The sequence below is a fragment of the Ambystoma mexicanum genome, chromosome 12 (assembly GCF_040938575.1).
Source record: "Ambystoma mexicanum isolate Mex_15411 chromosome 12, UKY_AmexF1_1, whole genome shotgun sequence".
In the NCBI taxonomy this organism is placed as follows: Eukaryota; Metazoa; Chordata; class Amphibia; order Caudata; family Ambystomatidae; genus Ambystoma; species Ambystoma mexicanum.
In genome coordinates this window covers 1,252,222,148-1,252,238,537 of record NC_090936.1, presented here as the reverse complement: position 1 = coordinate 1,252,238,537, position 16,390 = coordinate 1,252,222,148, and the positions used below count along the sequence as shown (strand labels likewise).

The 16,390-nt window shown below is 50.0% G+C and overlaps 1 protein-coding gene across 4 annotated transcripts in view; it reads right to left on the bottom strand.

The window, feature by feature from the left end:
- Window positions 1-16,390, bottom strand: part of WASHC4 (WASH complex subunit 4) — a 1,230,387-nt gene that overhangs the window by 375,963 nt on the left and 838,034 nt on the right. For all 4 annotated transcript variants that reach the window (XM_069629940.1, XM_069629941.1, XM_069629942.1 and 1 more), the window contains one exon: window positions 1,506-1,572. In XM_069629940.1, the coding sequence (XP_069486041.1) occupies window positions 1,506-1,572 (67 nt within the window). The remainder of the gene's footprint in view (window positions 1-1,505; window positions 1,573-16,390) is intronic.

Below are 16,390 nucleotides of genomic sequence, written 5' to 3'. Positions count from 1 at the left end.
AAAGGAAAGCCAGCAGCTAACAGATGTGATCACCTAGAGGATCTCCCGGAACCCCCAAGCCTGCCTCAGCTGCCTCAAGGATGTAGCATTTGCCTAGGTCAGAGAAGTGACAGATCAGTGAATGGGAGAAATAAAAGGGGTCAAGCCCTGTGTTTACTGCTTCCAGGGCAAGAAAATATGGGAAATTAAGCCCATGGAAATGTTTCAAATGCGTGCAATTTAAGCAGGTGATCTGATGCCCCTTCCAGGCCCTATTGAAGGCACCAAATGCAAACCAGAGCTGAACGGAAATCCTCCAGCAAAGAATGAGCATCCAAGCTCAACATAGTGATGTTAACATGAGGGAAATTGTTACTTGCGAACGAGGAAGCTGGAATGCGGATTTCATTGGACCGTCATGATGGTGCTGTCTGATCCCAACATGGAGGACAGGCCTTTCGTATTCTAGGAACGCAAGGGCAGTTTTTCATTTTTTAATCACTCACTACATATTTGATAAAGTGAACATAAAGGTCAGAAACATGGGGAGAAAAGGAACCATCAGGGATGAACCTTTATAGCAAACCTACTAATAGGGCAAGAGGCTAATCAACAAGAGCACTCATTGGGACAATTACTGCCAGGACCTCGCTTTAAAAGAGGCATAAACCTCCCGACGTTGATGAGGGGGTTACAAAGGCGTTGCAGTTTGAGAGTTGAATAGCAGTGTGAGCAAGGGGAGATGAGCTAGAGAGGCAGAACCAGCATTGGCCAAGCCAACTAGGACATCTTTAAGGAAGGTACAGGACCTGGAGGTGGACAAGCCAAGTGAGCCAGAACGCTGAACAGGCCAGGCTTAAGAGGGAGGCTAGGGGAGAGAGCCTGCTAGGGGCGCAGCTCCAAATGATGTAGGAGCCACGCCTTCAGAGGGATGCTGAAGCGTAGCCTGCTGGGCTCTCACCTGTACACTGTTGGTAGCAGCTAAGCCCTAAGCACATACTAAAGAAGTTTACCAACTGAGGACATCCTTGGCTCAGATGCAATTACAGCAGCCTTTCAAATACCTAGGTAGGGGGAGAACTGCTACCCAGAGGCACCCCTACCACAGAAGGGGGATGCAGGTCGTGGCTCTGCAAAGGATCCTGGGTCATAAGGGACATGAATAAAGGGATTGTTCAATAGCACGCATGACTATAGCATCCCAAAGGATGGGATGCCAAAGTCAAGAGCTGCACTGGGCACTCAAAGCAACCCTAAGTCTGAGGGATTTGAAGGACACTTTTGCTGGGCATAGATGCCCCAAAAGCTTGTGTTTAGTTTGGGGATTGGACACTGGATACCAGACTCATCCTTCATCTCTCCTTGTCCCACTGTTCTCCAAGAATCAGCCTTTGTGGGTTGATCCTCATCTTCAAGGCATTCCTCAAAACCCTTCCTGCCCAAAGTTAAAGTAACAGTGTTGAACCACCCCCCATGTGTTGTGTGTTCTGTGGTATGCACCCCTGAAAGTATATATACACACTGACCTTATAGCATTGCTGCAGCAGTGGAGACCACCGGACCGGATCATGCGCACATAGCCCATGGCGTTACCTGAAAACCGCAGAAAAAAGGAGATTAGTAACAAAGTAAATGGAGTCATACTGATAAGTCTCCACTTCATCAGTACCCTTTCTGTAAATAGCACAAGAAGACTTTACAATGTTCTAGAAAGGATATACACCATGGTGTGTTCTACGTCTATCTCATGCCTTCTCTGCTTGGCCGCGATCTGTGTCCTCTATTGAGGCGGCTCTTGCCCCACACCAATACCGTATATTGAAATGGGTTCTTTGCCAGACTTCACCCCAGGCTCTTTGTTCTTGCTGCACCATTGTAGGAAGGAGGGTCTCCTTTTCAACCCTGTGCATCTCCTCCCAACACCCTTATTCACATGCCAGAGTTGCACTGCCCCTGTGTCTTCCTTTCCAATGTCCAACACCCGCCCCATCTAGCAGACTTCCCTGTGTGCCCAGACCACCATTAGCAGTACAGTAAAGATCTACACAGTAAAGCTGGTGCAGTTAATAACCACATTGCCAATGGCAGAGCGGGCAAGACAGTAACTGACGATGGTGATCTTGTTTCTGCTCACCTGATTGCGCAGGCCTCTGGTGCTCTGGAAGATAGCCCACACTACTCACCAGCTCATCCATCAGGCACTTGCATGTGGATAGCCCACACTACTCACCAGCTCATCCATCAGGCACTTGCATGCGGATATCCCACACTACTCACCAGCTCATCCATCAGGCACTTGCATCCGGATAGCCCACACTACTCACCAGCTCATCCATCAGGCACTTGCATGCGGATATCCCACACTACTCACCAGCTCATCCATCAGGCACTTGCATGCGGATATCCCACACTACTCACCAGCTCATCCATCAGGCACTTGCATGCGGATATCCCACACTACTCACCAGCTCATCCATCAGGCACTTGCATGCGGATAGCCCACACTACTCACCAGCTCATCCATCAGGCACTTGCATGCGGATAGCCCACACTAATCACCAGCTCATCCATCAGGCACTTGCATGCGGATATCCCACACTACTCACCAGCTCATCCATCAGGCACTTGCATGTGGATAGCCCACACTACTCACCAGCTCATCCATCAGGCACTTGCATGCGGATATCCCACACTACTCACCAGCTCATCCATCAGGCACTTGCATCCGGATAGCCCACACTACTCACCAGCTCATCCATCAGGCACTTGCATGCGGATATCCCACACTACTCACCAGCTCATCCATCAGGCACTTGCATGCGGATATCCCACACTACTCACCAGCTCATCCATCAGGCACTTGCATGCGGATATCCCACACTACTCACCAGCTCATCCATCAGGCACTTGCATGCGGATAGCCCACACTACTCACCAGCTCATCCATCAGGCACTTGCATGCGGATAGCCCACACTAATCACCAGCTCATCCATCAGGCACTTGCATGCGGATATCCCACACTACTCACCAGCTCATCCATCAGGCACTTGCATGCGGATAGCCCACACTACTCACCAGCTCATCCATCAGGCACTTGCATGCGGATATCCCACACTACTCACCAGCTCATCCATCAGGCACTTGCATGCGGATAGCCCACACTACTCACCAGCACATCCATCAGGCACTTGCATGCGGATATCCCACACTACTCACCAGCTCATCCATCAGGCACTTGCATGCGGATATCCCACACTACTCACCAGCTCATCCATCAGGCACTTGTATGCAGAACAATACAAATGTGAGCTGTGGATGCAGAATCACTGACTAAACCACATCATTCTCAGAGCTGGCGGCACAAGCTTAGATAGACCAAAGGTGGCTGCGACTGAAGGGGGCTTAGAAAGAATAGCAAACTACCACTGCAAATGCAAGGGAAAACGCATGTTTTAACTCCAGACTGCTTTTCGTGACCCCACTGCCAGGAATTAAGATCTTGGAATTCAGATACGTGGTTGAACTTGTACATTTATCTTGAACTAAAAATATAAACACCATTTATACCCTGGAGAAAGTGGAGTAGACCTTAACAATGACACGGAAAATAGCTCAGGATAAAGTGTTGGGAACAGGTTTACAATTCTGCAAAGACAAACTCCATTTGCAGCGTAGGGTTCCTAAATGCATGTGTGGGGTTGAGGCAGCCAGTGAGTTGGACAGATGGACAGACCCAGGAGGTCGGAGTACCACGTTCTCCTCACCCAGTCTGGGGCGATCAAGATCATGGTCGCTCAAAACCTCTTCAACCTCCGGAGAACCCATGGAATTACTGGCATCTGAGGGAACACGTAGAGGAGAGGGAAGGTCCAATCGAACGTGTACCCCAGTGCACCGTTCGCTGGGAATTCCCTCGAGCAGAACTGTTCGCATTTCCTGTTGGACTCCGTGCTAACAGATCCACTGCTGGGGTACCCCAGAGTCTCCTGTCAGTCAGGTGACCCGTGCTGAGGCACCAGAGATACAACCCATGTGGGTCAGTGATGGACATCTTGGTGCCACAATCGGAACACCGTTTGAAACCGGACACCCGAGCAACTGACATCTCGCGTTGAGGATTTCAAAAAAGACAGTTTTCTAATGAAAAAGTAGAGAAAGTCGAAGCTCTGTGTTCTCAAGCAGCGTGTTAGCACGCAGAAAAAAAGGAACTCAGGTTGGGGCGTAGTGACATGGTATTTTAGACAACGCCTGACGTCACGTATGGAGCCAAAGACCAGATGTGGAGCAAGACAGATCGATGGTCGACGACCATGTCAAGGTTCACTACGCCCCCATGTTGAAAATTTTCTGAAGCATCGAAGCTGGAGGGAATATCTATCAGATGAGGAATCCGCGGGAGAAAAGAAATCCATTCAAAAGGCTGACTTACCAGCTTCTGTTGCAAGGCACCACAATAAGAAAGCAGCAGGATTGCGTTGGATACCTGGCTGAAAAGGTATCTAGTGTTGCTGAGGTGTACAGGTACTAGTTTCTGCTCGGAGGAAATGATCTGCGCAGTGTGCCTGTCTACGAGGGACAGTGTGGTAGTGCAGGAGTCTGTAAACAGGTACCAACATCCCAGGGTCAGTTGATCTGCTAATGTGGTGCTAGATAAGGAGAGTGCCCCAGCAGGGAAGCCTCGTTAGGGAATTTCTCGATTCTTAAAGCTGCCAAGTACAATTGACAGCCAGAAAATGAAGACTGCAGTTAAGATTGCGCCAGTGGAAGATGTGAGTGAAGCAAGAAAGTGGTTAGAGATGTGCAGAGCACAGGGAGGCCCAGCTGGGGCCTTAATGTTTTTATCCAACAATTCCCATAGAAAAGAGCCAGTATCCTCCATTAACAGAAAAAGGGGACACATGCTGTATATTACAACCTATGTGGCGGCACCAACAAAGAAGTCAGTGTGTTGCAATCCACGCACAGAATGACAAATAACCAAGACGCGGATACTGACGTATTACAACAAGGACTACCTGTATGTGAGCACAAGGAGCTGGTCAGCTCAGTATGATATAATCCACCCATGGAATGCAGTCAAGGGTGCGGAATTGCAACAGGTACAGGAATCCGTTCGCATGTATTCAGCCCTGAGAGATTATCTAGCAGGCTCTAGTGCAAAGGTCTTTCCTTAGCAGTGTCTGGTGCCTATTTAAGTGGGGGCAGCTCTAATGCATAGTGTTTCCGCACCCCCTCAGTCAGGCTTTAGGATCATTAGGAAGTGTTTAATTGGCCATCGACAGATGACATTGGAGGATATGTTTGGGAAATAATGCCAAGCAAACACCATAAGAGAATGATTAGTGCACGTGTTGCTACCACTGTTAAGCGCTGCAGGGCCACATAGTTGCAGAACGGTGCTCAACAAGATCACTTCCATTACTTGTAAACTACTGAGCACATCTAGGAATGTTTAGTGCTAAGACACAGGCTACTCTGCCTATATTAGTGAATTATAATGTTCCTGGTGAGGACGGCGAAGGTATAATGCAAAATGTAAACCATAAAATGCACTGCTCTACTTCTTCTCTCCGCTCCTGGATTTCACTAGTCCCTTTTGTCTCTTCTCTCCCTCACCAGTGACATCTCACTCCCTCCCTCCCATCATCTTCCCACTCTCCCTCTGTTCCTGCAATGTTTACAACTGCGCCCTTTCCCCCCCACCATGTCCCACCCCTCCCTCTACCCTACCTCCTCCTCTCCCCATTCCTCTACCCTAACACAATACCCCCCCATCCACCTCTACCCACCCCTCCACCTCTACTCTACTCCCCCTCCACCTCTACTCTACTTCCCCCTCTGCCTCACCTCTCCTCCCCCTCTACCTCTACTCCCCACTACACCTCTACTCCCTCCTACCCTTCCGCCTCTCCTCCCCTCTACTCTCTCCTCCACCTCCTCCAGCCCCCTCTGCCCCTCTACTCCTCCCTCCCCCTCTACTCCCCCCTCCACCTCTAGACGCCCCTCCACCTCCATCCTACTCGACTCCCCCTCTACTCCCCCCTCCACAACCACCCCCTTCACCTCTACTCTACTTCCCCATCTTCTCTACTCTACTTCCCACTCCAACTCTACTCCCCCCTCCCCGCTCCATCTCTACTCTCGCTCCACCTCTACTCTACTAACCCTCCACCTCTACTCCCCCTCCACCTCTCCTACCTCCATTCTACTCCCGCCTCCACCTCCATCCTACTCCCGCCTGCACCCCCTCCACCTCGACACCCCAATCCACCTCTACTCGGCCCTCCACCTCTATCCAACTCTATGTCCCAATCCCCCTCTATCCTACCTCTACTCTACTCCCCCCTCCACCTCTATCCTACTCTACTACCCTTCCACCTCTACTCCACCTCTATCCTACTCCCCCCACCTCTACTCCCCCCTCCACCTCCCTCCACTTCCCCCTCACAACTACCTCTACTCCCCCCTCCACCTCCCTCCACTTCCCCCTCACAACTACCTCTACTCCCCCACCTCTACTCTACCTCTCCTCCCCCACCTCTATCCTACTCCCCCCTCCACCTTTACTCGACCCCCCGTCACCTCTACACAACTCCCCCTCCACACCCCCCTCACTGCTATGTCTACTCCCCCACCTCTACTCCCCCTCTACTCTTCCCCTCCACATCTACTCCCCCTCCACATCTACTCTACTCCCCCCTCCACCTCTACTACTGCCCCTCCACCTCTACTACCCTTCTCCGCCCTCCGCCTCTACCCTTCCCTGCCTCTACCCTTCCCCGCCCTTCTCCGTCCTCCGCCTCTACCATTTTCAGTCCTCCGCCTCTACTCTGCCCTCCACCTCTACATTTTAACTCTACCAACTCTACTCCAGCCTCCACTCTACCCCCTCAGACCACTACTCCCACCTCCACTCCTTCCACGTTACTCCCTCCACCACTCTCCTCACCCTCCTCTCTACTCACCCTCCTCTCTAATCTCCCCCCAGGGGTCGAAATTATAACACAAGCTAAAAGCAGCTCCTGGGTATCCTGCATTAACCAGTGAGCAGGAGCTACCACCGGGGAACGAGTTGCTAGTACATAGCTTTCTGCAAATCTAGCATCCACATAAGATGCAAACATGCCAATTTGTCCAATATCTATGACCCCTTATGCTTTAAATGTCATATAGATGTGTCCTAATGTCCCAAACGCACGTTTAAATTGGCATGAGTTGGTCTATGGAGCAAAAAGTATCTCACGGTACCTGTTGGTGCCAAGATAACTAGGCTCTTCTAGGCTACAAGCAGAAGCTAAATAGCTCCTTACCCCCCCCCACACTCACCTCCTTCCCTCCCTACACCCCTGTGCTCTAATTTTGTCACAATCTCTCAGCCTATCTTTTATAACTACCCCCTTTTTACTTCAATCCACCTACAGCCCCTACTCCCACTAGCACCTTGCATTCTCTACCACGCACTCTCTCCATCCCTCCCACTGACTCCAATTACCCCCTCTTTCGCTCATCCTCACCTTTTGCATCCCCCCTCCTCAAACCATATTACAAACAACTGGTACCACGCAACTGTACTCGGTTCTCACTTTGTCATCAAATTTTAAGCACTACACTCCACTGACCGTACTCCGCCTGGTCTTGTGGTCTACCTCTAGACCTCCTCACCTAATGCCTGCAACACACACTCTCCCTTCTGTTTTTCTAAGTCATTACCAGGGTAGGACTTAGAAAAGCTAACCTAAGGTTAGCAAGGTTATTCAGAACCCCAGGCGAGCAAAGCCACTCAAGTAGCATTGACGAAGGAGCAAGAAAGTGGGCACTTTATGTAGTACAGTTAACACTTTACAGACTGGATAAGAACATCTCAGACAGGTAAGTTATGAAAATAAAAATAAGATTAATTTACTACATTACTAGATTAATGCCTTTGCATTATAAATATACCCATCACCATATACTAGATATAGTCTATACCAAGTATCTGGTAGCCTTTTATGTATACGACAGGGGTGTAGTACAGATGGGCTCACCTAACTAGTACAAGTCTCGGGAGGATAGCTCAAGGGTAACGCACTCGTCTTGGAAGCAAGATGTCGGGGAGCAACACAGGTTTGATCCCCAGGTCCACGCTAGAAACCTCTGGGTATTAAGCGCGTTATAAATAACCCATTAAAAATTACAAGTAAAGTATTGAAGTTAGTTAGTGCAGAGCAAAAGGGTAGCCAGTCATGTTACCAAAAACAAAACAGAGTGGTAGATTTCACCCAAGTACAGAACACCGAAAAACACTGAAAACATTAAATATATATGGGGTAGTGGGCTAAGGGGTTACAATGAGTCTGGCATCGGGTTGGGGTGGCGTTATAAGGGTAGAAAAACCGTGAGCTTGGGGGGACCCCACAAATTAAAAAAAAAGAAAAATTGTGTTTTTCTGTATTATGGTTGCGATGAAATGTAGCACTCTGAAATTTGGGTCGGTAAAAATCACATATAACCAGCAAAAGCAGTAGGTGAAAAGGGGACTTCAGAGTCTTCAGTAGAGTTCCAGTGTTAGTTTTATAATAGGATTGTTGGATGGTGCGGTCTGAAAGGCTTACTCTCGCCTCAATCCTCTGTCCTTTTGATGTTACTCCTCCTTCCACTCTTCCCTCCAAACCACTCCTCCATCCGCCTGCTACTACCACTTTCTCCTCCTCTTCTACCACTCCTACTTTCCCTCCTTCTCCTACTATTACTCCTACTCCCCTCCCACTACTCCTACCCCCTCCTACTATGGCTACCCCCTCACACTACTCCCTCCTAATACTCTCCTTTCTACTACCAATATTACCCCCCTCCCCCTGTCTTGGTATCACCCACTACAAGTGTACCTTAGCTGCCTGGGGTAGTCGAGGGATCAAAGGAACCAATGATATCAAGCCCTACTCTCCCAAACAGAACGCCTTGTTCTTGCTGCCCCACTTGACAGACAAGTGGCTTAACATTTTAGTGGTATTCTGCAGAGACCCCCATCTTGGGCCAGCAGAAGTACAAGGATAGCCTCTCTTTAGTCTTAATTCAGAGATGACCGGAGAGTGGCAACATGTGTGCCAACTGAATAGGAAGGGCTTAACAGACTTGTGGACCAACAACCTACTATGGACCTCAGGTGATATGACATTTATAACGCGCCTGTACACAAGTGTTTCTAGGTGCCACAAGACAAGGGAGAGAATACAGAGGGAGGACAAGACATACAATCCTACTAGGCCTTGTATCATATGGATGGTGCATGTGTGACAAACGAGAAATGCAGGGGGAGGGGGAAAGTTCAAGGGAGAGGATACGGGGAAGTGCGATCAGGGCTGCAGGCTCTGAGAAAAAGCAGCCAGGGCAGCGTTGCTCTGGGTAAGTGCAAGGAGGCAGGGGGTTGTATGGGTTACAGTTACAGCCCCTTCGTGCGCTGTAGGCCAGGAGGCAGTGCAAGGAAGACTGTGAGGGTACCAAGTAACCAGTCTGCACAGCAGACAAGTTGGCAAAGGAGCGAGAGAGAGAAGGCTGAGGAGAAAAGGAGGGTCTTGAGCTGCTTCCGGATCTTCAGATGGTCCTGCTCAAGTCTGAGAGGGGCAGAGAGGCCGTCCGAGAGGCAGACACTTGCTGATGAGAGATCTACCCCACTCTCTGCCTGGAGAAGCGTTTGACCCTCACAGAGATGGAGGTAGCCGAGCAAAGGGCTCTAGATGGAAGGTATTTTGGAAGAGAGCTGGATGTAGTGCGGGACCCCGGGTGTAGATGCCATGAGCTCACTGTACAGCACCCATCCTCTGAGAAAGGTTGTGCATCCCTGGGAATTCCTCCTCTCAGGGACGTCTTTATAGGAGGGCAAAAAGGGGCACTTGATCTGGGCCCCTACCTTGGAGGGGTGCCCCACAAGGCTGCCTAATCTAAAGGAGTCATTTCTATTGTTAACCAAACCAAAGTATCACGTCGCGATATTTTATGGCATGCTACTGAGACTAAATCTATTGACTGTCTGTTGCTGAGAAGTATATTCTGATTTGATCAATTCAATGAATAGCGCTTTCTTTGCTCACTGTGCTATACATGGTCTGTGCATTCACTGCGGCACCACTCCTGCAGCACCCATCCCTCTATGGGGATCATGTGCAATAGCCAAAGTTGAAATTCATATTGATAAGTTTGAGCGCTCCGGTGGTTCAGAAGATAGCACAGTGTGTTAAGCACTCATTGCAGCGATCTGTGTTCATATGCAAGATTACAATACCAAGTGCCAGCAAGGGAGACTCAGCTTTTCCTATGGCAGAAGCTGATAAACCTTCACGTACATGAACTTTGTTTTATAGCACATCAGGTAAGACAGCTCAGCGGGTTGAGCGTTTGCTGCTGCGATCTGAGCGTGACTGCAGGTCGCATGTTCGAATCCCGGCAATGCAAACTCAGCCTTTCATCCTTCCGAGGTCGATAAATGAGTACCAATTTCGGTTTGGTGATATTGTATGTAAATATGTGCTGTGTAAAGCACTTTGGATTAAGGCGCTATATAAAATAACACATCTTTATCATTATCAGCAATGCACTTGCACCGGATAGCGGTTGCTATAAAAACAAATCTAGCATCAGTGTAGTGCAGACACTGCTTTCTTCAGATGGCGGCAGCCATCCTCAACCAGGAGCATAAAAGGCTAGTTTGGAGAAGTTTTTAGGTAACCAACTTCAAGACTGTGGAGCTAAAGCATTCATTGAGGTATCCTGGATTTGACAGCAGGCAATGTGATCCTGCACAATCATCTTGTATCACTGAGTGCTGTGCAGTTTTCTGTGAAAAGGTTTGCCTTCTCACACGCGGGTGGTCTCATCTAGTCCATTACCTGATCCTTCTTTTGTTATTGGCCATTTGAGTGGAAGGGGGATCTAGACTGAAGGAATCTGCCCATGTAGCGCAGGCCTGTGGCAGCATATTTAAAGGTCTGCGCATTCAACACAGAAAGAAAATGTGTTTTTGTACATTTCGAAAGGTTTATCTGCACGTTTATAAATAACTATTTCACAAGCCTGAGCTTTGGACATATTTAAAGCTTTAAAATACAAGAAGGAAACCCAGACAAAATCTTTTAAGATCACATCAATTAGAATTATGGTCCTTATATACTTCCATTGATGATGCAGACAATGAAACTAGAATCATTCACATTTTGCAAAATATGCTTCTATAACATTTTGCTTTTCAAAGTTGTCATGTTGGGTTCTGTGCTTTGTTCAATTTCCAAGTCTGTTCTATAAAATTGGATTATTTTAGTTCATGGTAAAACCTAGAAAGATATTGGTAATGTGGGCGCAAACCCCAGCGTAACCTCTTAACCCATGCGTCATCCTCATCTCATGAATCTCGTATTGCCAAACCTTTCAAAATTACCCGTCCCCAAACCTTTCAAAATTGTAATCCCTCAGAGTGAGTGCGTTCTCAGGAAATGATCTTCAGAAGAGCCCCCCTCATGGATCCGCTGGCTACAGTGTTGCTTTCTCTATATACAGGTGAGCATTGATATATTACACACCACAGCCACGTGTCTTTGCTCTCCAACGGCAACACTATTTGAAAACCATGTCCCTCTTCTAATCACAGTCTGTCTGGATATGGACACCTTTCTGGTAGCTTCTACTCTTCATCCACTATGTATGCAATGGTATGTGCAGCTTTCGCCTTGGCTCCAATTGGTCTCCTGTGTCCATGCTTGAGCATCTTTGCATTCTGTGAGGCAGCTCATTTGGGTCATCCGTCTATTCTGGATTATGCGAACCGTTTTAATATGATCTGTGTCCTGCTTTTATATTAGGGCCAGTGCACCTTCCTCGTGGCCTCGATTGATGAAAACTGTCCTGTACCTATGCTAGAACACATGTACCCTTAGCATGGATTGCTAATGCTTCCCTTGGAATTCTACTTGTTTATCCCGATTACAGCAAGCATGAAGAGGGCAATGGCACTGAAGGGCAGCACCCATGCTTGTTTTGATCACTGGGAGACAATGTCAAGCTATGGGTGCTGATTGCAGTGAGGGGGGCACAACCATATTTTCAGATCCCTTAATTCCTTTGGTTTGGTGGAGGGGACCCCCCCAAAGGTGTTCGTGCCCCGGGCCCCAGACGTGCTTAAGAGGGCCCTGCCCCCTCTACTTGGGAAGTGGCCTGCCTTCAGAAGAGGGACACGCCCATCATCCCTTAAAGTCTGCCAAAAAACTGCAGGTCAGGGTGGTCTCTAGGATCCAGCTCTTCTAGTTTAGGGAGATCCTCTTCCCCCTTCTCTGTCAGGGGTTTGAGGAGATGTAGGAGACTTATCTCAGGTGAACCTGCAGGTCAGGGTGGTCTCTAGGATTCAGCTCTTCTGGTTTAGGGAGATCCTCTTCCCCTTCTCTGTCAGGGGTTTGAGGAGTTGCAGGAGACTCATCTGAGGCGAACCTGCAGGTCGTACTTTGGAGGATTTCGTAGGTGCTTCGGGTTTAGGACAAGGCTTTGGTTTTGCCCTGTGCTTTGGCTGGAAGCTTAGCCTGAGCTGAAGCCTGTGCCTTCTTTGTCCAAGATCTCGTCCTTGATCCAGGTGGATCTGCATTGGCAGAGAACAAGAAGTTACTCTCTTACCTGGTAACGTTCTTTCGATGGGATGGTTGACGACGTATTCCATATCTATAACATGTAATCACCACAGCTGTGCTGCTTCGGAAAAACTTTGGCGTCTGCGTCCTGCGTCGATGACGTCGATACGCCGCCCTCGAGGACCTCCTCCAACGGCAGACGTCACTGGATGTTATAAGTAAGACGCACAATGCCCGTAGCCTCAGTTGTAGTTTTTCCCCAGAACGCGTGGCACCAGTCTTCTGTCAGTCTGACACACAAAGCCTTGCGGAAACGTAAGCTGCAATCGCATAAGAAATTCTGTAGCGGGGAAGGCAGGGAGGGAGCGATATGGAATACGTCGTCGGACCATCCCATCGAAAGAATGTTACCAGGTAAGAGAGTAACTTGTTCTTCGAGGGGATTGGGTCCTCCGACGTATTCCATATCTATGACAGACTCTCAGAGCAGTACCAATGCAAGCAGGTGGGAAAAGAATTTAGAAAACAGGAATTTAGAATGCCCAATCAAATTGCGGAGTAAAGGACCGCCTTGCCAAAGGCCAGATCCTTCCCACAGATGGAATCGAGGGAGTAGTGACGAACAAAAGTATGTACCGAAGCCCAGGTGGCTGCATCACAGATGTTACGAATAGGAACACCCCTCTGTAGAGCAGTAGAGGCAGCCATACCCCTGGTAGAATGGGCCCACAAGCCGACCGGCTTGACCCAGGACATGCGTGAAATATAAAAGCTTAACGCTCTCCTAGGATCAAGCCTATGGAGCCTCTCCTCTTCCTTACCAAGATGTGGAGGAGGATAAAACGGCGGAAGGGCAACCTTCTGGCCTAAATTAAATTCCGACACCACGTTCGGAAGAAAAGAAGGACGAACTCTAAGGACAACCCTGTCCTTATAAAACACAGTGAAGGGTGGCTTAACTGAAAGTGCCTGTAACCCACTCACTCTGCGAGCGGAAGTGACCGCAACCAAAAATACAGTTTTAAGAGTTAACAGTCTCAAAGGGCATGAATGCAAAGGCTCAAACGGAGCCTTTGCATTCAACCTTTCAGAAACCAAGCATGAAGGTTGAGGCATCTGACCTCTGGATGGAGAACCTGACCCCCTCCTGTGAGAGCAGATCTTCTCGGTAGGGAAGACAAGGTGGAGGGCAGATGGACAAGTCGAGAAGGGTCGGGTACCACGTCCTCCGGGTACATGCCAGAGCAAAGAGAATCATCCGGGAACCGAACCTCTGTAACCTCCGCAACTTCCGCAGTACTTGCGGGATGACGGGGACTGGAGGAAACGCGTACAGCAGTGGGAATGACCACTCCACCACGAATGCGTCTCCTAAGGCTCCTTTTTGGAGGAAATTCCCGTGAGCAGAACCTCTCGCACTTCCGGTTGACACTGGAGGTGAAGAGATCCACTTGAGGGGTCCCCCAAAGGGCGAAGATCTCCAGGAGTATCTCCTGAGCCCACTCGTGAGAGATTGCACTCTGCCTGCTCAGAGCGTCCCCCGTCTCGTTTTCGTCTCCGGCTAGATGAACTGCCGAGATCGAAACTTCCTGCGGATTGCCCAGAACCAGAGCTGCATCGCCTCCCTGCACAGAGGAAGTGACCCTGCCCCCCCTTTTTGTTGAGGTAGTGCATGGCCACCGTGTTGTCCATCAGGATCAGGACATTCTTCCCTCGCACAGTCGGCAGAAAAGCATTCAGGGCAAGCCCGACGGCCCTCAGCTCCAACAGATTGATATGGAGTCTGGACTCTGACGAAGACCAACGACTGCTGACTGTCAACTCGTTGGCATGAGCCCACATCCCGTGAGGGATGCGTCCGTCACGATCGTCACCTCCGGCCAGGGTAGCCAAAATGGAGCCCCCTTCATCAGATTGTCTTCGACGGCCCACCACAGAAGGTCCTGGGCGACCGAGGACGGCACCTGAACAGGGTCCGACATCCTGCCGGAGGACTGAGACCACTGGAGCTTGAGTGCCCATTGCAAAGATTTCATCCGCAACCTGGCCTCTGGCACCAGAAGAATGCAGGATGCCATGAGGCCGAGCAATCTCAAGAACTCGAACGCTGGGAGACTCTGGGAAAGCTGAAACTTGTGCACCATCTGCTGAATGTGATGAGCCCTCACCTGGGGAGGAAAACACTGCCCCAGGGACGTGTCGAGCACTGCTCCGATGTACTGGAGCCTCTGAGTTGGTGTCAAAATGGGACTTCTTTAAATTGAGGGAGAAGCCCAGCTTGTGGAGGGAGTGGCAGGTGACTGACAGATGATCCAGGACTTGCTCGGGAGAGCGCGCCCTGATCAACCAATCGCCCAGGTAGGGGTAGAGGTGAATCCCCCCTTTCCTGAGGTGCGCTGCCACCACTACCATGAGCTTGGTGAAGACCCTCGGGGCAGAGGTCAATCCAAATGGCAGGACCCGAAACTGAAAGTGCGAGTCGCCAACCGCGAACCTCAGGAACTTCTTGTACTTTGGATGTATGGGCACATGAAAATAAGCATCCTTGAGGTCGAGAGACACCAACCAGTCCTGAAGTTGAAGGGCCTGGAGGACTTGAGAGAGTAACCATCTTGAACTTGTCCTTCCTGAGGAGTTTGTTCAAACCGCTTAAGTCCATGATGGGTCTCAAGCCCCCGTCTTTCTTGGAAATCAAACAATAAGGGGAATACCATCCCTTGTTCCTCTCCGCTACAGGCACCAGTTCTATGGCGCCTTTCTCCAGCAGGGATTGAATTTCCGGCGCAAGGAGCGGATCCAGACTCTTCAAAGAGAGATTCCCCAGTGGATTGTCTTGAGGCTTCTGCCGGAAAGGAAGACAGTAGCCGTGTGTTATGATCTCCAGAACCCACACATCTGAAGTAATGGCCCGCCACTCTACAAGATGCTGCGCCAGCCTTCCCCCAACCGGCGAACCATGGGACATGGCCTCATGACTGAGCTGAAGCGGCTGCGGCGTTGCCTGAGGGCAAAGAGGAAACAGCCCGAGTGGCCTTGGCACCTCGAGTACCTTATTTTCCACCTCTGGCACTCCTACGGTGGCACCTTTGACCAGCAGCTCTTCTCGCTTTACCAAAGGATGAGTAATAACGAAAGGAACCTCCCCTCCAATGCTGTCCCCTAGGACGAAAAGGCGGAGGTTGGCGAACTGCAGCGCCCAACGACTTCGCTGCAGTTTTGGAGGTCTGCAACCTCAAGGCTCTAGTCAGCCTTGCTGCCAAAAAGATGTACCCCGTCAAAGGGCATGTTGAGGACCCGGGTCTGCACATCAGGAGCAAACCCCGACTTCCACAACCAGGCAAACCTGCGTATTACGGTGCTCGCTGCCATGGACCAACTGACGCAATCTGCCATGTCCAACCCCGACTGACGGCCTCACACATGGCATCCTTGCCATCTTGAACCATGGCAAGGAAACCATCCCGTTCGTCCCCTTCGGGAATATGTTCAGCCGCTAAGGAAACACAGTTCCATAGAGTGTGCGTGAAACGCGACAAGGCACATGCAGAGTTGGCCGCCTGAAGCGCCACACCCCCTGAAGAAAATACTTTCTTCGCCCAGCTGTCAAAACGCTTGTCGTCCCTATCAGGAGGGATGGTAGGATACGACGTCTGCTTTGCCAGAGCCGTAGCCGCCTGCACCACCCAACTCTCCGGAGTGGGGTGCTTGGTCAAGTAGCAGGGGTCACTACAGTCTGGCCGGTATTTTCGCGGCAAAGACTTGCCCATTGCCGGGAGACTCTCCAGATCAGTCCAAGCCGCCGCCGCCACCCGCCTCTGTAGAG